General features: G+C 39.2%; 1 protein-coding gene across 1 annotated transcript in view; it reads left to right on the top strand.

Moving 5' to 3' along the window:
* Positions 1-26,421, top strand: part of ACO1 (aconitase 1) — a 35,854-nt gene extending 9,433 nt beyond the window's left edge. Inside the window, exons 2-21 of the mRNA XM_084305459.1 lie at positions 1,302-1,422; positions 3,102-3,270; positions 5,746-5,883; positions 7,881-7,950; positions 8,058-8,241; positions 10,568-10,707; positions 11,767-11,938; positions 12,414-12,514; positions 13,526-13,642; positions 14,871-15,030; positions 18,231-18,366; positions 18,905-18,989; positions 19,244-19,400; positions 19,951-20,075; positions 20,844-20,948; positions 21,636-21,778; positions 23,012-23,159; positions 23,574-23,696; positions 24,684-24,869; positions 25,666-26,421. Coding sequence (XP_084161585.1) covers positions 1,326-1,422; positions 3,102-3,270; positions 5,746-5,883; positions 7,881-7,950; positions 8,058-8,241; positions 10,568-10,707; positions 11,767-11,938; positions 12,414-12,514; positions 13,526-13,642; positions 14,871-15,030; positions 18,231-18,366; positions 18,905-18,989; positions 19,244-19,400; positions 19,951-20,075; positions 20,844-20,948; positions 21,636-21,778; positions 23,012-23,159; positions 23,574-23,696; positions 24,684-24,869; positions 25,666-25,779 — 2,670 coding nt within the window. The 5' untranslated portion in view covers positions 1,302-1,325 and the 3' untranslated portion in view covers positions 25,780-26,421. The remainder of the gene's footprint in view (positions 1-1,301; positions 1,423-3,101; positions 3,271-5,745; positions 5,884-7,880; positions 7,951-8,057; positions 8,242-10,567; positions 10,708-11,766; positions 11,939-12,413; positions 12,515-13,525; positions 13,643-14,870; positions 15,031-18,230; positions 18,367-18,904; positions 18,990-19,243; positions 19,401-19,950; positions 20,076-20,843; positions 20,949-21,635; positions 21,779-23,011; positions 23,160-23,573; positions 23,697-24,683; positions 24,870-25,665) is intronic.
* The last annotated feature ends 1,246 nt before the right edge of the window (positions 26,422-27,667 follow it).

Raw genomic sequence — 27,667 nt, 5'->3', positions numbered from 1 at the left:
CTATCTCTCTGTCCCACTCTCACTTCTAACTTGGTTGTTGTCTTGAAGCTACATGGGATGTGATTTGTGCTGGACTGCTTTAAAAGTCCTCCATAAACACATTCCACATACTAGAATTTCCTTAATGGTTAACGAGGCTGATGGGTGAAATAAACTAATTCACTCCTTGGCCTGGTACTCACTGTAACTCACAAATACTGGTCTTTGTGCATGCAGTCCTTCCCACCAGTCTCAAGGATGAGGATTTCATGCTGTGGTGTTTTGTTTTTTTTGCCTGTTTGTTTGAAAAAGCAAGGCAAAGGGGAGATAGTCTTACCTGAATGAAGATAAGAGCAGTGTTGTGTGAAAATAGCAATTGATCTGCTTATATATTTTCTAAAAAATAAAAAATCTGTGTATGTTTCCAGACTGGGGGAGGATAATTGCCCTTACTGTTGCATCGTTAGCTTGTTCCCAGTCATATGTTAGCCTAAAGCAGGGCTCCCAAGAGAGCCCTGGGCAGACTTCAGGTGCTGATGTCCTAGGAACTGTTGCAATAGGCATTTTGCATGCAACCATCTTTTCTGGAGATTGACAGATATTTCCAATTCCAGCCCTTCTATGCTAGATGGCCTTGATATTGGGAATATTCGTGTGTACTTTAATGTGTGTAAGTAACCCTAGCATTTGTAGGTCCCAACAGAGGGTTCTGGCCAGTGTGCCATTAGGGTAGTGACATTAAGAAGAAGTCTCAAACTGAAATGATGTTTAGAGTGGAGTCAGCTTTAATTTTCTTTTTTGTGGGGACTCAAGTGAATCTTACTGAAATCAAGAGGACTCCTTGTTTCTCAGATAGTCGATCAGAGTTTGTAGTCTTAGTGTGCAACATTTTCAGGCTGAAGTAAAAAACATCATGTTTTCTGTTTGATTCAGCTTGAGTTTTGAATGCAGATGCCTGTCTCTTCAGCTTTAGACTGCTGCCATGTAGGAAACAGGACCATGTTGTAGTGGTTTCTGGATCACAAATGGTTATCTAGAAGTAGCCCCAAGAAGATGATAATGCAGACAATGTGAATCCAGAAATTTGAGCTTCCTTTTTAAACCACATGGCGTATCATATGTTTTTACAATGCTCTTCCTGCAGACCTCCTACCTCTGAGGGCATGTTTCAAGTAGATTGTGGGGAAAGGGCATGACTAATGCAGTCTGTACAGTACCTTTTGTCTGGTATAGGTTTTGCACGTGGGATTGTGGAACATGTCCTTTTTATGTGGGCAGATACTGTGAAAATGGCTCTGATTTTTTTTTCTTTTGTGTTTTAGGGACACTAGGTGTCTTTAATAACCATGAGCAACCCTTTTGCACGGATTGTGGAGCCGCTAGACCCTAAACAGCCCCTGAAGAAGTTCTTTAATCTGACCAAACTGGAAGATGTGAGATATGGTATGTTGACAACATAAAGAAAGCATTTGGTTAGCACTGATGAGCAGCACCTGAGAAAGAGACATTGCAACACTGGGTGCTACTTGGTTTCTGATTGTACAGTCCTGGAGAGAAATATGAATTCAGAAAATGGTTCTTGAAAACAAACTTACAGCAAGATTTATTTCTGGAAACTTAGAATTACAGAAGTGCTGGCAAGTTGACAGTTATTTTTTCAACATGCTGTGCACACAAACTGCATGTTGCAGTCTTGTTTGTCCCGAGTGAATGAGGACTAGCCAAAACCAAGAGAGCAAATTTTCTCGTGTACCATCCTGCCACTGGGAAAGGCTGGAAAGGACCTAATGCTGACAGGACCAAATCATCCAGGAGGGCTGTTCACCTTTAAGAGGAAGAAAGAGTAGAGGCTAGAAGAATTGTTTCTGAAGAGGCTTTTTCTCTTGGTCTTCTGACATTTCCTGAATGTACTCAGGCATATTCCATGTGGCACTGGTAGAAATATTACATGCCATGCCACTGGCTTCCTAAGCCAGTATCTATAGTGTATATAACACAGCAGTCTGTGTTGGGTGTTTTTCCTCTTTCAAAGAGGAAACAGGTGATTAAGGAGAATTCAGTAAACAAACTTGGAGGAATGTTTTCTCCGAATGTCAGCAATACATATTCATTGCAAGCTCAGACAGGGTGTAAATGAGGAAAGAGTTAATGCTGGACTTTTATCTCTTAAAAGCAGAGATGAGTCTGAAGAAACAGGCAAATGCCTATATGGTATTATCAGTTGATTTATTCCAGAATCCTAATGTCCAGATTCTTTAAGGAAAAAAAAAAAAAAGTGTAAATCTCATTGTGCAGAAGAGAAATTGAATAACTTAGCAACTGGGTGTAGTGGAATTGAAAACCAAGCAACCAAAAAAGCCCCCACAGGTGTTTCTGACTAAGTGTCTGGGAAGCCGTGGATAGAAAGTTAGGACAGACTTCTCAGATTTTTGAATTGATATACTCAGACAAAATCAAACAGCTGTTATTACAGTGAATGAGGAAAGGGAGGGCAGAGAAGCTTTTTTTTTTTTTCTTCACACCTGTTGCTTGCAGTAGAGCTGTCAGGACTGCTCTAATATTTTGTGTCATCTTATATAAGTATTTCTGACTTGAACTAGAAGATCAGCAGATGCACAATCTTGCTGCAGTTCAGTTTCATTTTCCATCTCTGGAAAAGAAGAAACTGGTTAGACCATCAAGTATGTGCTTTCCATTTTGCCAGGTAGAAAATTTTGGTTTTCTGTGTTCAGTGCAAAGATTGAGAGGAAACTGTAGAGAAACTAGGTGAGCACAGTCTGTTTCCAGGGTAGAGTCACTGTGGAGGGCAGGGAGAGCAGCGGAAAGCAGTCCTTTGGCCATTACAGTCTACTGTCTCAGAGGGACAACAACAGATAATCTGTTGTAGGAGTTGAGTGGAATGGGTCAGTTGGCACTGATCTCCTGGCAAAGCTGGGAGATAGAAATGGGTGTCTGATAAATTGGAATAAAGCCTTGTCAGAATTCGGGGACAGCACCAAAGGAGCCATCTGCTCTGGGCATGGAACTCTATGCTTGTTGAGGTCTCTCTTTTTAATACAGTATTTGAAAAATCAGTCCCTAATGTAAAAGCTGAATTTGTTTCTTGCCTCTTACCCATGCAGCACGTCTGCCATTTTCTATTCGAGTCCTCTTGGAAGCAGCAATCCGTAACTGTGATGAGTTCCTAGTGAAGAAGCAAGATGTTGAGAATATTCTTGACTGGAAAGTTGTGCAACACAAGAATGTTGAAGTGCCATTTAAGCCTGCACGAGTTATTCTCCAAGACTTCACGTGAGTTTGATGATCTCCAAAGCCAGGAAAGAGGGGCTCTTGAAAGTCCAGCAGTGCTCAGCTTGGGGTGGAGAGGGTGAGCTGAGGGAAGGAATAGCAATTAAATGCTTGACAGGCATTTTTTTCATCTTTCCTGGATGTTATATGACAAACAGACAGCACCCGGGGAGGCAAACACTTGTGTTAAAAGCACTAGATGAAGTACTTCTGGGGTAGAGAAATAAATATCTTTATGAAATTTTTGAAAAATAGCAGGGAGGAAAATGAGATGGATAAATTTGCATCCAAATGAAGGAATTCAGAGTTAAAAGGTTTTCCTGTCATTGCTATTTTTTTGTATATTTTGCAGGGGCTCTTGCTTTCAATATTTTACCCTTTTCAATTCTCATTTATAACCAACATCATTTATTTTCTGTTTTGAATCAGTATTATTCCAAATATATATTTTTAAAGGCTTCTCTGCTTTAGAAAAAGTAAATATCTGCTTTTTCCCAGACATGCCAGTTGAGATTTCTACTTAATGGACTCAGAAAGCAAGGTGCTTGTATTGCAGTGGTGTTAATTTCCATATGTCAGTGTGTAATAATCCCTGATAGTTGTGGAAAGCCAATTTTCAGATGGAACAGTAACTTCTAACTCTTTTTAATACAGTATTTGAAAAATACGTAGTATGAATATATAGCATAGTATGGAAGTCCATTTTCCTTTGTACCTTTGTCCTGTACCTTTGTGCAGAGAGATTTCAGTTCATCTCTGGGAAGCCGCATGCTGCTAAAATGTGATTTGATTTTATTCCTCAGAACAGTAACGTGTCTTAACTGTCCTACCTTCTGGTTTTCCTAAAGGCACAACATAGGTCAAATTCTGAAGACATCTGGAAAAAACTGGCAAAGCTTCAGTTGAAAAAAAAATGCTGATTTCCTAGTGCTTTTTTTTTTTTTTTGTTTTTTTGCCTACCGGCTGTTGTTAACATTTGGAGAAAAAAAAATCGAGTACAGAGGAAGCCAAACTTACAAGCAAACTTTGTTCCCTTTGTTACTGAGTTTCTTTCTTGCCCCTTACTCTCCTACTGAGTTTTTAAAATCTCCCTGTAAGTCTGCAGAGCAGCTGCGTTTAAAAACAAGCTCTCGAGCATGCCCCTGTGAGGGAGCTTTCAGAAAGTGCAGCCTTTGCCAGCTTTACAGAAGCCATATGACAATTACATTCACAGGTCCTGGATTAGGATTATTGAATTTCCTAGATCTGACTGCTCTGCAAATATGCTGAGTTCCTGTATGAATGTAGAAGGATATTGTCTCTGTTTCTTTTCAATTGTATAATGTTGGTAGCTGGCAAAATAATGCTTCCTCTCACCTGCTCCCAAGCCTGCCCTCCCTCAAGTCCAGCCAGGAAGCATAATATAGCATCTGCTGTTTTTCTTGGTGTATGCATATTCTGGGACAGAAAAAAGCCTCCTTCAAACTACTAAGGAGCCAATTGTGTCAATGCTAGATAACACAAAGCCTGTTCTTGCTTTTTTTTTTTTTTTTCCTTTTTTTCTGTAAACACTAAGGTTTTTCAAACTAAAATTCTGCAGGAATTACAAAGCTTTTTCTTTCTTGGTACTGTTTAGTCTGGAGAAGAAGAGGCTCAGGGCAGATCTTAATATATAAAAGTACCTGAAGGGAGGGTATGAAAAGGATGGAGCCAGTCTCACTCTAATTAATGGTGCCCAGTGACAGGCCAAAAAGACTGAAAAACAAGTTCCCTCTGAACATTAGGAAGTAATTCTTTACTGTGAGGTTTCCCAAACTGAAATGCACTTTTGAAAATACAGGTATTCTGCAAAGGTGTTCTGCAGTCATGTCCTTTGTGATTTAAGAAGTGTGATGCCCTGCTTTGCCAGTGAAACTGGCAGAAGTATGGAATGTACATCTCTAAATAGAGAGAAGACTCTCCCGTGCTTCACAAACCTTGGAAGAGGTGGTCCTTGCCTTAAAATCAGCTAAAGAAACAGAGAATGGAAGGAAGGATATTGTTGTTTTCCCTTTCACCTCCCCCATTTCTTACTATTTTTTACGTGACTGGAGAGGAGAGAGAACAGAGCAAAAAAGAGAAATCAGTTCAAGGTCCCAAAGGAATGCTGAATAGGACCAGTTTTCTGGAGTCCCAGCCAAGCATGTTAAAATGCTTTTTTTTTTTTTTTTTGCTTTGTGTTTTTTTTTTTGTTTTTTTTTTTGGGTGGGGGAGGAGGTAGGGTTTTAGTTTTTCATTGTTACAATGCTCAGGATGTAGATACAGTTGTGTCTCTTCTATTCCAACTTCATCTTCCCAAGGGTAGCATCTCTGCAGTAGAGCAGTGATTGAGAGGCTTAGGGTCAGGCTATGGTTTGCTTCATATATGGCAGTAGATTTCTATTCTGAGTCCTGGGTTGTGTTTTGTTTTGTTTTTGTTTTCCAAATTGTTTCACCTTTTCTAATTCTCTTTCATTTCAGTGGGGTACCCGCTGTTGTTGACTTTGCTGCAATGCGTGATGCTGTGAAGAAACTTGGTGGGGACCCTGAAAAAATCAATCCTATCTGTCCTGCTGATCTAGTGATAGATCACTCCATCCAGGTTGATTTTAACAGGCGGTAAGGACACAAATTCACTCTTACTTCATAAGGTTAATTAGGAAACTAGTTCCTATTACTGGTAGTGTAATTGGTGATACTCGAGCATTTGGACCTTAGCAAGTGATTAAGTTAAACTGTTGTATGTGTTGCTGTTGTGAACAAAATGGATTTACTTTTTTTTTCTGTAGAGCATTTCTAAGTAGCACAAGCCTGGAATAAATGTTAATGGAAACAGGCTCAGTCCAGACCTGTGGTGATCACAATTTTCCATAATAATATTGCATTATTATTAGTTGTTCAGAAATAGCTTTTTTCCACATGCACTTTTTGACCTTGTGGGCCTTTTTGGAAAGGACATGCAAGACTGTCTCCTTTCTTCCTTATTAATATAAGAATAGACCTGAGCTGCCCTAACCCAGCTGTTTGCTAGTTTAGTACCTCCACAGAGAACACATTGATTAATATGGTCCCCAAAAGTACAGGAAAGTATAATGCTAATGACTCTTCAGTATGCTAGAGACAGACAAACACTAGACCTGCAAGTAAATACAATACATAGGGGTCATTTTAACCTCCATAGTCTGTAAACGTGTGCCTCCCAAAATACTCTTCAAAACAGATCCTGCAATTACATGTTTCCTGGTGGTTTCCTTCCATTTTCCAAACTTCTGAAGTTAGTTGGTCTGCTAAAATACTGTGTATTTATTTCTCTCCGTATGAGATGGTTTTGAAGCAGGCCACTTAAATTATAGCATTACAAGGAAAAAAAGTAATAGAAGGTGGAAATTAAAGAACATAAGGAACATTCTGTCAGTGCCAATATTTCAAGGCCTCTTCAGAATAAAAATACTAAACTTCTGAGCAAAAATGTATCATAAAATCTACTTCATAGAAGAAAGTTGCCAACAAGATTTTAAATGTAACCTTTTCTTACCTTTTCCTTTTTTAAACTGTAGACTCATAAGGATACAAATTCATGGGTGCCCTTTCATAGCTGATGAGAGGAAAAAGGCCAAAAAATGTTGACATACATTGCAGTCAAAAATCGACTCCTTTTAGTTTTTTTTTAGAAGTGCTGTATCTAAATCTTAATATAGCACTAAGGATTTTGGAAATAGACACAAAATTAAAAATAATTTCCAGACTGATCTCTGGGGTAATGGGCATTTTAACAGCAATCTAATAAACTAGAAGCATAACCTTTTTGGTTTGTAATTGGCATCTGTATAATTTTTAAGTTGGGAAACAGGGAAACTTGGGAAACACTGTATTCCTTTCTGAACAAGGTATGATTTTATCTTTACCACAGGATGAAATCAATTATTTTGATCGTTTTTCTGTGTATTATAATAACGTTCGTTTTATGTTATCATTACTCTCCAGGGCTCTATTTAGACAGTATTTTGCAAATAATGACTTCTTGTTTTAACCTTATTTTGATTCTGCCTGGGCCATGTATATATGTAGACAACGTTGGCCAGCCCCATGCTTCAGTTCTTTCTAACACCTCAGTCCTAAGTTAGGGAGCTGCTACAAGTGGAAAGCTTGTTAGCTCTGTCTGTATAGAAGCATGGGGGCTTCAGGAAGAACTGTACAGTCACTTACCAGTGATAGCCTCTATTTAACCACAGTTCCATGGCAGTTGTGTTCCATCTCCCTTTACTACTTTCCTGATTTCTCTAGATTTATGCGTTGAAAACTTCATAATAGAGTAATGCATGGTCTAGGGCTTCCCAAGCTACAAGTTTCAGGACTACCACCTGTATAATATGTAGATTAGTGTTTGTGTTATTACCAAACTTCAGGTTTTACCTCTAAGACTTCTTAAATGCTATAGGCAACTTACATCATAATTGCCTGTAGTTTTTGGCTGAGGTGAGATTAAAAGATGAGATTGATCAATGTTTAAATTAGCTAATAACGCTTTTTCACCTTTTGGGTATGTATGAGCATACATAAATTTCAGGTGGATGCTTTTTGTTTCTTTTCTGACAGCTGATTATTTTCACTTCCAGATCAGACAGCTTGCAAAAGAATCAGGACCTGGAATTTGAAAGGAACAAAGAAAGGTTTGAGTTCTTAAAGGTACAGAAAGAGTTGATCTTATTTGCACATCCAAAGATGGAATGAGCAGAAGTTCTTCCAGTGCTCTTGTGTGTTGAAAACTTTTGATCCACTTCTTTCTGTTTCAGTGGGGCTCTCAGGCTTTTAAAAACATGAGGATTGTTCCACCAGGCTCAGGGATCATCCACCAAGTGAACTTGGAGTACTTAGCAAGAGTGGTGATGGATCAGGACGGCTACTACTATCCAGACAGTGTGGTGGGCACAGACTCGCACACTACCATGATAGATGGCTTGGGAGTGCTTGGCTGGGGTATGTGCAGTAGCTCATCATGAATAGTCCGTTGGGTGATTAAGCTGTTTTTCAGACTGTTGTGGTTTGACCTCAGCTGGTAGGTGAACCCCACCCTCAGTCGCTCACTTGCTTCCCCCTCAGCAGGATGGGAGAGAATCAGAAGGGAAAACTGAGAAACAAAATCATGTGTGAAGATAAAGGCAGTTCAATAAGTGAAACGAGAAAAAACAGGAAAAACAAGGCATGCAAAAGATGATCACTTTTCACATACCATTAGCATACTGAAGCCCAGCCAGTTCCCAAGCAACATCTGCTTTAGAAAATTAGAAGGGAAGTGTTACAGGATGTCTGTTTTTGTTCCTTAATCATTTACCTAGTTCCAAAGTGTTGCCGTATCAAAAAGTACTGAAAAAGCTCTTTTGGGCTGAAGGTGCTGACTGAGTCTGAATAGGTTAAACATGGCCAGGGAGGGAGCTGAGGGAAAAAAAAAAGTGGTATGAAGTATGGTCTATGAGGTGTGGTCTGATATCAGTAGTTTGCAGCCTATTTTTTATAGAAAAAAATATAAGTAATTCATTTTTTTCTGCCAGTGACAAACTGCGGTATTCGATTATTGACTAAATAAATAGGTCTGAAATTAAAGTATTTGCAGTTGTCTTAGACATGGTAGCAAAAACTTGAGTTGAGCTTCTTATTTTACTGTGATACGGTCATAGGAGTACTATTGAAACACATACTGTACAATAATGCAAGGTATGGTGATCTTAAACACCATATGCTTGTTGTCAAAGATTCTTGTCAAGCTCTGAGTGGCACATGTGATGCAAAGAACTGTCAGTTTTCTGCCCTATGTATACCACTAGAAATACTGACTGAAGAATCCTGTCAAGGATGGAGGAATTTCTGCTGACCTGATTATACAGATACACAAAAGTTGACTTTGCTTAAAGCCATGACATCTTTGACATGGGAGATGTCTCTTTTATTATGTGTTTGGCTGCAGCTTGCACATGGGACCGTCATGCTCAGATCATGTTGCAATATACCAGTAGCTGCTTGGAAGAGTAAGCTTGTAAACTTAGCCTTGTGGTGCTCCAGAATTTGGAAAGTATAGGAGGGGATAGTCCATAACATACATACTCAAAGCATGCACTTTTGAATCCAGCATTTCTTGCTAATGGCTGGTAGTGCTGAACTTGCTTCGTGACAGTCCGTGGTAGCCAGACAGGTTTGCCCACCGGCTTGACTGTGGTGACAGCTGGTTCACCACCTAGTGAAAGGAGTCATGTGACTAGACCTTTCACAGGTTTCTCTCTTTAATTGATGTAGGTGTATCTTTTTGCATAAAATAAATTGGAAAGTATTATTCAGAACCATTTAGTGGGAATAATGATACGAGTAGCAATTTGGCATGCATAAGAAGGTATTACAGGCAGTTTTTCTAGTTCGGTATTAAGTAAACTAAACAAAATGTAGAAGGAAGTTTGAAAGTGCAAGATAAACACGCCAGGGACTTTCTACAGGCAGAGTCATAAAACAGATGCTTCATGCCCAACTAAAATCATGTGAATAAGAAGCATCGTGTTTTTAAGATTGCATATGACTATGAAGTCTTGACACTTGAGTAAGAGGAGGTAGTGACCTGAACAGCATTCTTCTAATGCAAAAGGTGTACTTACACAGAGGTCCCACCAGCACATGCCAAAGCCCTGTTGAGACTTAATAGATTTAAAGAAGATTGTCTTAACAAGTAGCTATTTTTGTTAGTAATCTTTATAACACTCTATATCCTTTAGAATCATAGAATAGTTTGAATTGGAAGGGACCTTAAAGATCAACTAATTCCAAACAACCTGCCATGGGTGGCAGTCTATAGCACTGACTCTAGTGCTCTTTCCTTCCTTTAAAATAACTTTTCGGGTTTTGTTTTATAGACCACAACTATTGGTTATCATACGTTTCACAAACAGTGCATCATGTTTCATGCCATATCAGGGTTTTTGTTCTTTGTTTATTCATTGTGTAGTTAAGTCATTAAATAAATCTTTTACATCTTGCGTTGTAAAAGTCAAGTCTCCTCAGAGTGAGTTAGATTTATCTCAAATTCCATCTATTAGCTGAGGAACAAGATTGAAAATATGAACCCAAAGGAAATAAGAAAGGCTCAACCTTGCAAAAACTGAAACAGGATGATGAATGTCTGTTCACAGAGGGGTCAATCTGTCTTATGGTGTGCCTTCTTCTCTTTCACACTTTAAATCAAGTAATCAAACATATCTCATGGGTATATTTGACACTTCTCTATCTTTTGGATGATCTGATTGTGTAATTCTGTTGCACCCAGGTGTTGGTGGCATTGAAGCAGAAGCAGTGATGTTGGGCCAGCCAATTAGCATGGTGCTTCCTGAGGTGGTTGGCTATAAGCTGTTAGGAAACCCTCAGCCACTGGTAACATCCACTGACATAGTGCTCACCATTACCAAGGTAATGAACATGTCTGCTGTTTTATTGTTTTTGCTGGAAGCTGTGCATGTACTCTAAGACAGAGCCGCTGTGCTGCATACTTAGGAGGCCTCTTTGTACTTCCATGTAGTCATTTTGGTCTCTTTTGTTTCTTTGTTTTTTAAGCTTTGTTGCTCTGTGGGTTGGAATCAACTGCCCAAAGACAACTGTGAATTTGCTATGTAAATCTGTTTCCCAAAAGCCAGATAAAATAGAACACAGAGCTGATACCTCACTGCCAGTTCAATTCCTCATGTACAGACCTATTTAGGAACAGCAAAGCTTGTGAAAGGTTTTCGATTCTTTATCACCTCAAAATAAACATGATGACTCTTTATTTGAATGCCTTGCTTAGAATAATGTAATGTAAAACCTGAAAACAGGAAGTGGTGCAGCCTGATTTCTTTGATTTACAGGTGTTTGGCTCACATGCTCATAATTTGGTCACAAGTCACATAGTAAATAAAAATATTAAGTGTATTACTGGGTCAGCAGTACTGTTAAGTGGGAGCTCAGAAATCTGGTACTTATAATATATCTTTATATTTATATTATACTTATATTATACTTATATTTATATTCATCCTGGAATGCTGGCTGTAGAAAGAACCTCCAGCTCAGGAAAGTTGACCTTCTGAGTTCATCCAGATGTTGTATATTTTCAAACATTTACAGTTTGTTTTGTGTACTTGTGCAGCTGGTTCCTCCTGTTTCCCCATCTTTCAGGGTTTACTGGAAAAGGAGACCACACTTTTCGTCCCTTGGAAAGTCATGTTAAGATAAACGCAGTTGTTCAAAGATAGACTCTAGTTTAATTGAGAAGAAGAGCAAGTTCAAAAGGAATACATCCCTGTGCTGTATCTTATTGAAACTTCACATCTCTGAATCCTCATCTTTGTGAAATCTTTCCTAAGGGTTCTATAGCTATTTGAAACCAGGAGACTTTGGCAAACTAAATCACAAAGTCAAAAGCAGGATTTCCTACCTTACATAGACAGGTCATTACCTAGCAATGATATAGTCACTGTATTTTTATAACAGCACCTTCGCCAAGTTGGAGTTGTGGGTAAATTCGTGGAGTTTTTTGGTCCTGGTGTAGCCCAGCTCTCAATTGCTGACCGAGCCACCATTGCCAACATGTGTCCGGAGTACGGAGCAACAGCTGCCTACTTCCCAGTGGATGATATTAGCATTGGGTACCTGGTGCAAACTGGTGAGTTGTAACAGAAACTAAAGGGGGAATTGAAAGCAGGGATCCCAAGTCTGTATGGTACAGTCAACGACACTGTTGAATCAGGTGGAGCCTTATAAACTTGAGTGCTTTTTAATCCAAATATTTACTTTTTCAAGCTGTTTCTTGCTTAGCATCCATGTTTCTGAAGAGCCAAATTTTAGATTGTTTTCCAACTATCTGCTTAGCGCTGCTTGAAGCTAGACTGTCCAGATTACAGAAGCAATAACCTAAGCTTTTGTTCCGCAAAAGCCACTAAGTCTGCTCAGTTGCTTTGTTCCTAGTGAGTCCCTAACATTTGCACCAAAAGAGTGTTTTTGTGCAATTTATAGTGTGATCAGTGTGAAATAGCCTTAGTCATGCATTTTTACTTTCTGTTATATATGAATTCCTGTTTCATTTGTTTCATTTGCTTTTTTTTTTTTTTTTCCCCTGCTATATCTGGCTTTTACCTTAGGCCGTGATAAAGAGAAAGTTATGTGCACAAAAAGGTATCTCGAGGCTGTGGGAATGCTAAGAGATTTCAAAAATTCCTCTCAGGATCCAGACTTCACACAGGTTAGAAGTTACTGCCTTTTGGCTCCTTGTTTTATATCTTGCTATATTTTAATATAACTATTGTCTGTTTTTCACAGAAACTAAAAATAATCAAGGGACTTTTTATCCTTCTATTCCTTTGGCTTGATCTGCACAACAGTCTTACTCCACTGGGCTCTGAGTTGAGTCAGCTGGTCTCCAGGTGTGAAAATGCAGGCATCAGTATAGACTGGCTGTCTGTTGAGCTGTAGCTGGTGCAGATACCATGACTGGTTCCATGGTGTTATAAGAATTTCAGTCCAGACTTGAACAGAGCTCTTGAAGATGGTGTGGATGTGGTCTCTGTAGGCCTTGTCCCAGGTTTACTGTTCGTACATTCAGCAACGTATTTTACTGTGTGAATCAGGACAATTAGAAGCTCTGTTTGGTAACTGCAGACCACACAAGTTGTATTCTATGAAATAGAATCAAGATCTTAGTTTTTGTCTAAATATAATAAATAAATAACTAACATAAATATAATAAAAAATATAATAAATAAAATGGAAATAAACTACAAAAACAAAGATGAAACATGGATGAGGAGTAAGAAAATAGGATAATCTCTAATGCTTCACAGTAGACTGTGAACATTTTCCCTAGAATCAAGACAAATAGTCTGGTCTGGTTTATGGCAATACCAGGATTTCTCCGCATCATTGTTTTATGAAAAGAACCCTGCTGCTAACGTGTGAAAGGACTTAATTCTCAAAAAGATGTACGTTGTTCAGATGCTTCAGTCACGCATCCATTTTTCAATAACTGGGCTACTTTTGAGAGCCATACCTGGGAGCAAGCAGGGTCTAAAAGTAGAACTGTTCCTTTGCTTTTGATCTTTCCCTTCTCATATGTCTCAGATAATTTCTACAAAAAAGAATACAAAATTTTCAGATTTAGCCTTGATTCAACAGCAGAGGCAAGTACACCTGTGGCTTAACTGGCTTCAGCATGTTATGCAGTACTGAACCCCTCTCTGTTTCTCTTACTGAATAGGTTGTTGAGTTGGATCTTCATACTGTTGTGCCTTGCTGCAGTGGACCAAAAAGACCCCAGGACAAAGTTGCTGTGTCAGATATGAAGAAGGACTTTGAGACTTGTCTAGGAGCGAAGGTAGGGACTGGGAACATTTGGATCTACAAAGTAATATGTGCTTCTAAAAATACATTTTGAGGAACTACATGTTGAGGTTAACTAGTGAGCTCTTTGCTTGCCTATTTAAAAAGTGAATGAGATCGTTTGGTGCTTGAATGCAGTTCAGAAAATGACATCAGTGTTCATTTTGTATATTCCTCTCGCATGAAAGCGTTCCTTTTCTACTGAACTATGAATTCCTTCTGATTTTAGACAGCTCTTAGGCCCAATGTGTGTTCAGTGTGCAGAAGGGATTTCAGAAATAACTACATTGGGTATTAGTAGTAGAGGGGTGAAGTAGATAATGCACTGACCTGTGTGCTAACTGCCCAGCTCTACGTTCAGCTTTCCAAGCGGGTTATGCTCTGAGCTCCACAAGGTAGTTTTGCTTCCAGTATTCAAATTAGATTCAGCAGTTCAATACTGCTTCTGTCTCCATGTCTCTTCCGCATTGGTGATAAAGACAGAAAAAAAGACATTTTGAGAAATAAATACTTCTTCTACCTCATTCAGTCAAAAGTAGGCATTGAAAGAAGAGCAAAATTTTATTTTGAATCAATATGCCCAGACATGCAAGTTTCCAAAATCAGTTTGAATCCTTCCCTGACATAGTAATCCTCTCTGGTAACCTTATACAGTAACCTTACCTGTTAGATGGCAGTACAGAACTCCAGTGATGTAAATGAAGAAACTTAAAACTGCAGTGAGTCTCATAATTTTTGATTTGTTACATGTTCCAAACTTAATTAAGCGGCCTTATCCTTCCCAATCTCTAAGCATAACGTTTTATGCTGCAAACAGTGGCTGCTTGTTCTTTATCAGATTTGCCTCTCAAGTCAGCTTGCAGCATAAGTTTGTGCTGTTTGATACTCACAGTTTAAAAATCTGACGTGTTACAGCTGAAATCTCAGGACTAGATTTTATCACAAGACTAGCCTGACGAGTCTTTGCTTTCCGATGTGTGGTCAGGAATCTGGTGCAAGTGGAGCTAGAAGCATCTGAGCACCAGTAAGCAGAGAATGGGATATAGGTCTCATGGAAATGATTTTTGTCCAATACTTTGACCAGAGATGCAAGCTTTCACCATCAGTGCAAGTAATTCGTGTGACTAACACACACTTCTCATTGATGAAGTTCGCATCTCATTGCTAATTTCCAGTCAAAATATTGACGACATCCTTTGTATTCTGCCTTTCTCCTCTTACAGCAAGGCTTCAAGGGATTCCAGATTGCCCCAGATCGACACAACAGTGTAATGAAATTTAATTTTGAGGGCTGTGACTTTGAGCTCACTCATGGTTCCGTAGTGATCGCTGCCATTACGAGCTGTACTAACACCAGTAACCCCTCAGTTATGTTGGGAGCAGGTAAGTACATTTGCTCAGTTTTATGCAGAGTAGTTTCTCCATGGCTCTGGCTGTGTGTTGTGAAGATTCAAATACATCACTGATGCTGTTTTCTTCATTTGGCATGCTAAAACAGAGATTAGTCCCTAAGGGGTAGCAGAATAAATTCTGGAAATAGTAGCTGGAAATGTGAGTTGAAGAAAACGTACTTTTCCTGCACTGTCTTCTCTACAGGACAAGCTGGAACTGAATTAGCCAGCACAGAAACAGTTATAAAGCTCTTCTGTGACTGGAGCTGAGGAGAGGCTATTGAAAGTCAGAGAGCCACGAGAAAAGGGACAGTAAAGAAGGGTCTGTGAGTTTAAGACTGGAGGTACTCTTATCTACCAGCAGACTACAGAAAATACTCTTAGCTAGAGATGTATTGAGCTGTCAGTGCAGGAGTCTGAGGGCACCTGGGGACAAGCAAAGGAGGAAAACTGTTCTCTGGGATTTCTGTCTTTCAGAGCTTTGTCATTTTCACATTAACTGCATCCAAGAAGTGGTCAGAGGTGTACTTTGTCCCCCACTCTTGTGCTTATCACTGATCAAACACTATAATACAGTTAGTATGAATTTGTTGCACGAAATTTCAAGTCATGAAAAGCAGTTACGTTTTGGTGGCAGAACATGGTTCATTTCTAACCTGTACAGTGTAAGCTGAAAACTGCTCATTGCAAATGTGTGCTTCTGGCAAGAAAGTATGAATGGAGTCAGCTGAGTGGGCTTGGACTGTCTTAGCCCAGTTCATCTCCCTTTCTCAGGTTCTTCAATATATGTCAACGTGTATTTCGTTCTCTCCTTTGCAAATATGTGCACAGAAGTTACCTGCCACTGTTAAGATTGTCACTACATTAGGGCTTCCTAGTTTGTAAGACTGTAGGATGTAAGCTTATTTTTTACAAAAATCTGAATGAATGTGTAATGGGTCATACAAGAGAGGATGTCTGAAGTTTCTTTAATTTCTCTTGAGTTCCTGTGTGGTGCTGGAAAAATCTTAATCTTGTGGACAACCTCTAACAACAGTCACTTTGTGTCTCGTTTGTCTGTGATGTGACCTGTCCTTGGGCTAGCATCTTTCTCTGGGATTCTGCAGTATCAATAGCTCACCCCTTTCACAGGCATGATCTGTCTTTTAATTCCAACAAGCAGGGAATGGGATGATCACCTTCCAGAAGCTGGGAGATGGGAAAGGGAGAGAAGACTCTTTCTTAGTCCTTTGAGAGGAACAAAATTAAAGTCTCTCAATTCACCTGCCCGTGACAGGACAACCAAATCAGCACTCTTTTTCTCAGGTCCATCCTGATCATGATCACAGAAGTTGAGCTGTGTTTATTTCTTCTGAGGATCAACAAGTAGGTTTCCTCCAGGCAGACTCTCCTTACTCTGTCTCGTTCCTTTAGTTCCAGGTGGGTGTATCCCTCAGTTGTTCCACCAGCACAGGGCACAGTTTCCTTAGGTGTTTGGCTCGCAGCCTAATGGTGTGCATTTTTAACCCTCTCCTCTGCGGCAGTGGTGATGCTGATCTTTCAGCTTGCTCAGCTTAATAGCTTTAAGGGTTTAACATGCAGAAAGCTCTGCAGCTGCAAATGAAGTTGGTACTTTGAACATGTTCACTGTAACATAGTGCACAGCAACCAGTTCTGCTGCCTTTCCATACAGCGAGCAGCACTTAAGCTTTGACTTTGTAAAGAGGGGAAGAAAAATTCTCTCAGTCTCTGGTGACTGTGCACTGTGATGTTTAGAACCCTCAGAGATGCTCACAGAAAAGATGATCATTCCACTTTCAAAGTGGGATTTCAAATTAAATTAAATAAAACATTCGGTGCACCAACACTTACGAAACAAGCTAAGAGAAATCCAGAATATGAATAGCTGTTTCAAACAACAACAGTGTATCCTGTGCGCTAAATGGTATTTGAGGGTTGTGTGTCTGTGGGAACAAGGAGTGTATGTTATAGAAGCTTTGTCAGCCTAATCTGACTCTAAAAAAGTTTTGGACTAAGGTTGCTCAAAGTAACTTAAGTTCTATCATTTCCTTGCCTTTTAGTGTTTGACTTTGCATTCTTTTTAGAGGTGGTATTTGCAGGAAAACGGAAGCCAGCACTTTCAGACAGGCTCTCAGGTTCAAGAATCATTATCTTGATCATGGTCACCTTTTGAAAGTTACCCAAGAGAACCGGAAAGCTCCAGTTTCCACAGCTTTCTCTGACACCTACGAAGCTTCAGCAATTTCAGGGATAGAACTTTTTTTTTTTTAAATATATTATCTACCTTTATGCCTCCAAATCTAATAGTCTAGTCCTTCTCACAGCACCGAAAGTGAAGGTCTCCAGGTCATGTCTAACACAGCTGCCAAATGGTTGACAGAAACAAACCAGTTTGATGATATCTTTCTGCTGGAGATGATGTTGGATCAAAGCAAAGATGACGTCTATTTTCTTATCTAAGTGGGTGTGTGAGAGAGAAAATGAGGCATGGGAATACGAAGTTTTGCATAGTTTGCATAGTTGCTGCTCGTTTTATGTCCATCCTGGGAAAGAGCTGGAGACGGTTTGTTTTCTGAACATTCCTCTGCATATGGCCTATTCATTTAAAAGGAAGAAGGTCAGGGTAAATATGTTTTTGGCAACTTAATCACCTCTATGCACATTACAAATCAGGAGTAGTAAAACAGCACTCCTGTAACAAGCTGCAGATTGTGAGATAGCTCGTTTGTGACAAGGGCCAGAGTTTCTGCCCTGAGATGCAGATGGTAACGATTGTACCAAGTCATATACTGGTAGTTATTTCAGCTCTGGGTCAGTAGACAGCCATAAGTGGGAAGGTAACAATCCTTCATTGCACTTTCTGTGAGATGTTTGTCTGGTGGCTGATGTTCACTTAACTGTTTGAGTTCTGGATGTCTACATGTTGCCCCAGTGTGAGTGCACCTTGGCAAATGCAACTTCATGTGGCTTTCCAGTGGAGCAGAAATTGCAGGCTGGATTTACAGTACGGCAGAACACTTGAGCTCTAGCTGGTTCCTCAGGGATTAGTGCTGTAGTTAGCTGTGCCTTTTCATTGCTGGAAATAGAATCATTTCTGTTTTCCAGCTATTTAATGGCACTGCTGTTGATCTGTTTATCCACCGAACTATATTACTTCCAGGAAAAACTACAACTATCATTTTCATTTTTCAGGATTGCTTGCTAAGAAAGCTGTTGAAGCTGGTTTGACAGTGAAGCCATACATTAAAACCAGCCTGTCCCCGGGAAGTGGAGTTGTTACTTACTATCTGAGGGAGAGTGGGGTTATGAGTTACCTTTCTAAACTGGGGTAAGAGCACTTTTCTTACTGTTGTCCAATGGCTGCTTAACTGCACTGACAAGTGCTGCAACAGAACAACCACTTCTTTGCACAACTTAAAAGCTATGTCAGGTGCCCTATGGCGTGATCCTGCACAAGTTAACACGTTGCTGTTGTGCTGGCTGACTTTGTGGTAACTTGGAAGAGTGATTGCTGCATTCTGTAGCTTCTTGAAGGCTCATGTTCTTACACAGGAAAATATTTTCTTTTTTTTTTTTTTTTTTTTCCCAGAATAATGATTTTTAAATAGCACAAATGGCAAAATATTATAGTCTATCTTGCTAGATAAAACATTTTCCTGCTCTTCACTCTGTTCACTCTGTGTACCTGGAGAATCATTGCAATGATAAAAATGGAGCATTCTTAAAAATTCTGTTTACAGTAGCAATTTATTTGTTAAAACTGAACATCTTCTGAAAGTAACCCTACCCAATTACTTAGTTAAACACCTTACTACAAAATTTCTTTTTTTTTTTTTTTTTGCTCATGATTTCTGTGCTCTGTCTAGGTTTGATGTGGTGGGTTATGGCTGTATGACTTGTATTGGCAACAGTGGGCCCCTACCAGACTCCGTTGTTGAGGCCATTACGCAGGTATGCATCAGTCAGATTTTCCTGTGCAGTTTATTTAGATAAGCTGTTCTCTGTTGTGTGCTGTACTTGAGCTGCATGCAAAGTAAATTCAGTTTATATTCAATTTTCTATGGGAGGTGCTTTGGGGTCTTGCGGAAGGAGAGAGCTGTGTGACTGTCCAGTTGTTGGTGTTGCAGCACAGGACAGCTCTGCAGACCTGTTGTGCATGTGGAGTCTGCAAGCTCTGCAGCTTCCTTTATCTCAAATTCTTGCAGGGAGACCTTGTAGCAGTGGGTGTACTGTCTGGCAATAGGAATTTCGAAGGGCGTGTCCATCCCAACACCCGTGCTAACTACCTGGCCTCCCCACCACTAGTGATTGCCTACGCAATTGCAGGGACCATCCGGATCGACTTTGAGAAAGAACCTTTGGGTAAGACACTGCTGGGATGCTTATAAATGGAACCCGTTGGAATTGAGCTCTTCAGAAATGCTTGTCCTGTGGAGATGCTTCAAATGCCTGAGTGTATGCCTCTGGGATACAAAGCATACCAAGTGTTAAGCAACAGAGTAATAATGGAGTCTGTATGTTGGAAGAAGGGAAAAAATAGGTCTGACCAATATTTTGATTCATTGGGGGATATTTTAATTATATCTGGGTGGTGGCCTCTCATGAATAGCCTGACCTTGCAGACTTTCTTTGAGTAGACAGTTCAACTCAAGACCCTTTCTAACCTAAATTTTTCTTCAAGTCATTCTGGCAGACTAGTGGAAATCACAAAAGAAGAAAAAAAAAAAAAAAAGACATTATCAAGGCCCTCTTCTGTCAGAGTCTTGTAGATGAAAAAGAGTGCTTCTCATGAGTCCTGGTTAGGCTAGAAGGACCACATAACTGAAGGACATGACAAGATATACTTTTTCTTTCTTCCTTTCTTTTTAATGGAACATTTATAGAACAGATATAACAATACCAATTTCTACAGGAATAAATGCTTCGGGAAAGAAGATTTTCCTAAAAGACATCTGGCCAACACGAGATGAGATTCAGGCTGTTGAGCGTCAGTTTGTTATTCCTGGGATGTTCAAGGAGGTCTACCAAAAAATAGAGGTGAATTAATCCTCAGGGAAGTGGTTTGATTGATGTGCTGTGCTATTCTGAAGAGGTCAGATAAGGCGGTCTTGGCAATGAAATGAATATTTTCCTTCTGTTCCTGTTGCTGTCATGTAGTTCATGACAAGTGTTGAAATGAGATTTTATTTTATTTTTTTTTTTATTTTTGTAATGGCTTCTGGTTAGTTAATTGGTTTTTATAGCGAGTCACATCCTGTAAATTGCTTCTTAATGATTTTCTAATGTAATGTGGAGATGATGGGCTCTAAACAGTAATTCCAGGCTGATATTAGAAGGTGAGATATTCCAGCCTCACAAATACTTCTTCCTGAGCTGACAAAATTCATCTGCATTACCTAATACCATTCATGCCAGAGGAGAACTTGTGCTTGGTAATATCTTTCTGCAGGTCTTCCTCAAGTGGTAAAACAAAATGTTCTTTAGGTTTACATGTTAGGAAAGCTTAAGGTTAATGATAAATACACTTGAGAGTTATAAAGTGCTATCTGTAAACATACCACAGACAAATGTCAGAAAACTGGATAAGCAGCTCTTCTGTAAGTTAGGGAGGGTACTTGATTTTAATAGGATAGGTAGAATCATTTGAAAAAAAATAATAATTATAATGTCATAAGAACTTCCCATAGTGCAAATGCAAGACTTCTTGCTGAAGTCAAATTTGTGGTTTTACCTGGAATCTGAAATGATTCCATTACTTCTGAAAACTTACAAAATTAATGGGATGTTTTTGTGTGTTTTTTCCAGACAGTAAATGAAGCTTGGAATGCCTTAGAAGCTCCCTCAGACAAGCTATACACTTGGAATCCCAAGTCAACGTACATCAAATCTCCACCTTTCTTTGATGGTCTGGTACGTGCACACTTTCCCTTTGAATCAAGGCAAACTTAATGAATGTTAAAGAGGAAGCAGAGGCACTTTAAGGGGCTTGGGAACATCCACCATAGCCTACTAAGACCTTGTTTCTCAAATGTTAGCATCACACCTGTTGTATTCTTCTGAATTCAAAGGCACAAGTGAAAATTGCACTGAAGATTGCAAGGATTCTGTCCCTTCAAGACTTTTGAAAATTCTCCTTTCTTTTTAAGCTGGAGTAGTATTAAGTAGTAATAAAGCAAGTGAAGGAAAAGGAAAAGAACCCAAAGATCTTTCTGTCTGTGTTTTACACTAAATAGTTCAGTGCTCAGATTGCAATTTCAGCACTGTTTAGAAGAAAATGCAAATTTCAGTGTATGCAGATGTCCTGGAATCCGGGATTCATGCATGAACTTCTGTGTTCATGCATGTTCTGTTGAAGCTCCCATCTAACTTTTTTTGCGTCATCTATTTTATGCATGCATGAACTTGCTGACAAGCACCCATAGTATCTGGTTTTGTTCAAGAGCATCTGCAATTTTAATAGTGTTTCTTTGTCTTCTAGCTTATATGAAAAGAGAAGCTCTATTTTGCAAATTTCTATACATATCTTGCCCTTTTGAGAAAGATAATGGAATTATATGTCATGTTTTAATGATTCTCTTTTTATATGTTGTGGCTTAGACTTTGGCTCTTCAGACCCCCAAAACTATAGAAGGTGCTTATGTCCTGTTGAGTTTTGGAGATTCTGTGACAACTGACCACATATCTCCAGCTGGGAATATAGCAAGGAATAGTCCTGCAGCACGTTATTTGACCAGCAGAGGGTAAGCAGTACTTCTTGTGATTTTTACAAATTGATAAGAGGAAACAAGCCACAATTACTACAACATGTTACAGGCACATGTATCTGCTGTCTGTTCACATACACTGAACATTGGATGGTGCCTGGAGAATACGTAAAAGAAGACAGAAAAGTATTCCTATCTCTGCTGTTTCAGCAGCTGCCACTGATCCTAAGAGCTTGTGTAGGGTATGCAGATGATATACAGGTGAGCTAAAGGCCTAAGTATAGAGAGGGGAAGATGATGCTAGTTTTTATAGTAATTCAACTTGTAAATATGGAAATGAGTATTTTTCTCCCTATGGTCATATTCCTTGGAGCCAACAACTGATTCTATACTCAGTTCTCTTAGCAAGTGCAGTGATACTGCATATGTGGGATATGAATTACAGAACATCAGGAAGTTTAGGTTTTGGTGCAGCTGGCGTACCTGGGCTTGCTGAGTCTACCTGTTCTGTCTTCACATGTAATATGTTGGGTTTATTCTCTGGATTAATACTTCTTACACCTTCAGTGGTATTTTGAGGGACAGCACTGACATTTTAGAAATATTTTCACTGCAATAAATCTGGAGAGGAAATTGGTTAAAACTGTGTGGTCTACTGACAAGTAACTGTTTTGGCCTCTTTGGCCCACTACTATCAGTCACTTTGGAATCTAAGTAGTTCCCCCACGTTACAAAACAGATGTTGTATTTCATAGCTGCCTTATGGATATAGCCCAATACAAACAGTCCATTTTTATGTCACATTCCAACATTTTTTTTTCTTTATTAGTTAGGATGGAGTCTTCCCATATTCCTATTTCCAAATGAAATTTTTCTTCCTTAGTTCTAACTTCCAGCAGGGCTTTCTCTTTGCCTTTTAGACATGTAGCACAGTGGTGTATCTATCTTTGACAACGCAGCTATATCTGTGTGTCATTATCAGAATCTATTTTGTAGGGCAAAGGGTGAGAATGCCATTGAAGCTGCTTTCTGTGCCCAGGCTAAGTAGGCAAACTTTCTCTCTCTCTCTCTCTCTCTCTCTCTCTCTCTTTTTTCTTTACTCTTTTTCTTCCAAGAAAACTGTAGAAGTATCAGATAACTGGATATTACTGCCATGATGGGAACTGTTCATATGTGCCTCAGAAACACCAGTTCCTCATTTTACCTTAAAATACAGAGTTCTTCAGTCAAAAACTAACACATTTTCATTTTTCTCTTTTCCCATAATAGCTTGACTCCTCGAGAGTTCAATTCTTATGGCTCCCGCAGAGGGAATGATGCTGTCATGGCTAGAGGAACCTTTGCAAACATTCGTCTGGTGAACAAATTTATTGATAAACAGGGACCTCAAACTATCCATTTCCCTTCGGGGGAAACGGTAAGTAATACATGCTGCTTTAAGATGAAGCTCACTGATGGCTGAATTAACACTAGCTTTCCTCCTTACAGCTTAAGTCATTTAGTTAAGTGCCTTTTAAATAAAGCTAATGAGGGGAATGGAGATGTATTGACTTAGGGCAGCAGGTCACACATACCTACATAATGAGGTGCTATCATGCTTATCAGTGGAGAGAATAACCATTGTAGAAGTGACAGTAAAATGTGCAGGTGTGTGGTAGGAATGAGTTCAAGCTAGAAGTCACATAGCGCTGTTTAACTAACATCCTTAACATGCAGCTCGGCAGAAAGTGTGGGCTTCAGCTCTTTATGTGATAACATTTTCTCCTCGTGTCCCCAGAACTGTATTTCTACCCAGAAAAAGTATATAAAGTGTTTGGTATTTTCATTCCAGCTGGATGTGTTTGATGCTGCAGAAAGATACAAGCAGGCTGGCCATCCTCTGATTGTGCTGGCTGGGAAAGAGTATGGTGCAGGAAGTTCCAGAGACTGGGCAGCCAAAGGACCATTCCTCTTGGTGAGTAACTACAGTAAACTAGAAGAAGGACAATATTTGGAAGTTAATTAATCTTTTGTGAAGAGTAGCTTATAACCAGTATCCTGGGTAGCTTGATAGTAAAAGTTAGTTTGAAATATACGTGTCCAAGAGCCACAGCAGAGTTGCAAAGCGATTTAAATAATCATAGAGCCCATTCAGGCAGGAAATCTTGACTGATCTTCATCTAGCCAGAAAGCCCATTTTTCTTTACTGTTGCATCATGCAACCCAGTACACCTTGGGTCTGCTTCCAGGTGCTTTTTTCAGCTTGCTTACCAGGGAAGATATAAAGTATAAGTGAAGAGTAGTATTAGTGAGCATGAAATTTAGCATTGCTTCAACACGCAGGTTGCAGGAATATTTACCAATATTGTGATAAGATTATAATACTCAGGTACAGTGGAGTATCTGTTTTCTCTGTCCTGTCCTGTACCATTCAGCAGCCTCTCCGAACTCTGATTCAGGTTTTCGCAGTGTGAGATTTTTGAATGCAATAGTTTTGTATATTATTATACAAGGCTTTAGGACAGTTAGTGTTTAAGATTGTTTGTCTAATTTTTTATTTTTCGCCTTCCTTCAGTAGTGAATTTTTGTCTTAACTGTATTAACACGCAAAAATGTAGAAATCAATAACACTGCAACCTGGAACATGTACTGTAGGAGGACAACATTGAATTAACAAGACCTAGAGAAATGGCTACAGGTGCTCTACATAAAACACATTAAAGAGGTACACAGGATTTCAGAAAAAGTGCCTGTAATTTTTTGACAATTTTTCTTTTAAATATGTTCAGAAATTGACATATAAGCAATTCATTCTGGAGTCTGCTGTTGGACAGACTTATTGCCTCTAACAGTAGCTGGTAAATGAAAGGATGGGAACTCAAACATACCAGTAGCCTTCCTTTGAGCACAGAAAAACTATCTTGAACCATGTAGATAAATATACATTTTGTGTACTTCTCAGGGTGTCAAGGCTGTGCTTGCTGAAAGCTATGAGAGAATTCACCGGAGTAACCTAGTAGGGATGGGAGTGATTCCTCTGCAGTATTTACCTGGAGAAGATGCGGCGACTTTAGGACTCACGGGAAGGGAGCGTTATACAATTATCATTCCTGAAAAACTAAAACCGCAGATGAACATCCAGATCAAGGTATGAAATGCCTAAGGGCTGAGTGTTCTACAGCACTATGATTTCAACCAAAGTAACTGTCTCTTCAAACAACATGCCTTCCAGTAAGCTTCTCTCTTTTTAGTAAGGGAAGAGAATCAAGACAAAGGCAGAGGGGATGAAAACTGTCATTCTAAGAGAGATTTGTTATGATGGGAGTTAAAAGCAGTATGACCAAACTCTTTCAATCAGCACAAAGTAGTCTATAGCAAGTAGTCTGGAGTAGTCTACAAAAGTTGTTTACATGTATATCTCATTAACTGTCCTGAAATGGAAAAGCCTTGATCCCAATGAATTCATCAGCTTATCTGGAAGAAACTAAATGAGTTTTCATTAAAACTGAAGTGGTTTTATTCACTTCCTGCACTCATCTTTGTGCTTTTCTTATTCCCATACTAAGCTCGATAGAAAGCTAATGAAATTAGTATTGCTGTTGTACCGTAGCCAGGAAAATGACCAGATAGAAAGGGTGATCAGCTTTCATGTCTCTAGGCTTGAAATCAACAATAAATCTAAGAGAGGCAGTAAATGCAATGCAAAGAGTCTGCTTACTATGGTTTGTTTCAAACAAACTTCCTCTGAAGCATCTGACTATGGTATAGTGTGGCACCTTGTCCTAAAAAAAAAAAATCTTATGTCTAGTCCCTCTTCACTTTGGCTTTCTATCACAGTTTTTTCTTTTGATTGTAAAACTGTCATAATATCCTCTATCTTATTATTATGTCCTGTAACATGTGGAAAGTTCTGCTGCTTGAATGACTCTCTTTGACCCCAACAGCTGGATACTGGGAAAACCTTTAACGCCATCATGAGGTTTGACACTGACGTGGAGCTCACTTACTTCCACAACGGTGGCATTCTGAACTACATGATTCGTAAAATGGCATCCTAATCAAAAACATTAAGCGAAGCCGTCCAGGTAAAGCCTGCTTCTGGTGAACGCAATAAAACCATATAGTTATCGTGAATTTAAAAGTGTGAACCATAAAATGAACAGTGTTGCTTGTTTGTTTGTTTGTTTGTTTTTTTTAACAAGCTTTTTGAAAGGCTTGTTCACAATGCTGAATGATTCTGTGTATCAGGAAACTGGACACCAGTTTAAGTCTTACCAGTTAAAGAAAACAACCTTTTATTACTTTTGTATGGTGGTTGGCTTGACTTACCTTAGAATACTGTGCAAAAGTCATTAAAATACTGATGGAATCTGTGGATCTGTTGGAGATAATGTGCTGATTTTATATATTTCGTCCATTTACTTTGACTCTGAAGTTCAGTTCTCTGCTCATATCAGTGGTCCAAAAACTAACTGACAATATACAATTAATTTTTATTCTTTCCTGATTACCTGATATTGACTCGCTTTCTTATTCAGTTGACCAGAATCTGAATCTAATACTGAAATTAATTATTTAGCTGTTTATTAATTTAAAAAAAAATGTGAACTCTGTTCCTTTTAAAACTTAAGCCTTTGTGAAAAGGTGGACCTATTGGGGATAATATTTCTAATGGATAAAATAAAACTTATTTTAAAGGAGCTTGGTGTATTGTTTCATGTTATCCTTAGTGCTGAGACACAGAACAAAGCTTTGAGCTTAAGCTCTACTGTCATTGTAGGAGCAAGATTCTACTGATCTTACATTCTCATATTTTAGTTCTTACTTGTTTCTTTGAATAATCTACAGGAGATAGAATGAATGCAGATGCTGTCTGGTACTGGCAGTCTTCTGTAACCCAGCAGAATAGGGCTGGTTTATTTCCCTGTTTTGTTATCAAGAAGACAATTTATCACGCTTTCAAGATTAATGTCAGCAATTTTATGGCAGTTACCAACCAGTGATTACAGTAATACATTTGTTGAAGGCAGTGGCTGCCCAATCCCCAAAACATGTATTTATTTATGAACAGATAACAGATAACTCAGAGATAAACAGGGTTAATAAAGCACTTACTCTTAACTGTATTTAGACCAACTGCTAAAACAACACAGTGGAAAAAATATTATACCCTCCTGTTGTATTTTCAGTGCACTTAGCTCCAACTGTATCTGAGGAAAAAAACAGTGAAATTAGTTCTGAAAGAAAGCAAGAGTCTTAGATGGAGGATAGAGAGTGCACTGTGCCTGCAATAGCCAAATGTTGCTTGATTATAACAAACAGCACTGCTGAGGTCACCTCTGGGGTACTATGTCCAGTTCTGGACTCCCTGGTAGAAGGGAAGGGTAAAAGAGCTGGGACTGTTTAGCCTAGAGAAGAGGAGGCTCAGGGGCACCTTGGCTATTTGTGTGTACAAATACCCAAGGGGAAAGCGTGAAGAAGGCGGACCCAAGCTCTTTTCAGTGTGTGCAGCAACAGGACAAGATGCAATGGGCCACCAAAGGAAACAGGATGTTCCCTCTGAATGTCTGGAAGCACTTTTTCACTGTGAGGATGACTGGGTACTGTCACAGGTTGCCCCAAGAGGCTGTGGATTCTCCATCCTTGGTGGTATTCAAAAGCCATGTGAATGTGGTCTGCTCTAGCTGTCCCTGCTTAAGCAGAGGACTAGATGGCCCACAGAATTCCTTCTACCCTGAACCATTCTGTAGAGCATCTTGAGAGCTGTTAACGTGGTCATAATCTTGAATGTTTTTTGGTAATAAATATGTAATTCTGGGTTCAATAAAAAAATAAAATCAGATACTCTCAAGGGCCAGCCTTCTTCCAGTTCTTTGTTTCTAGTATTTTTGGAGGGGTGGCATATCCAATAATAAATCATCTTTATTCATTGTTCCATGTTTCCTT

This window comes from Netta rufina (assembly GCF_964035555.1).
Source record: "Netta rufina genome assembly, chromosome: Z".
NCBI classification, from domain to species: domain Eukaryota; kingdom Metazoa; phylum Chordata; class Aves; order Anseriformes; family Anatidae; genus Netta; species Netta rufina.
The sequence above is the reverse complement of the archived record's forward strand: the minus strand, read 5'-3'. Positions and strand labels throughout refer to the sequence as shown.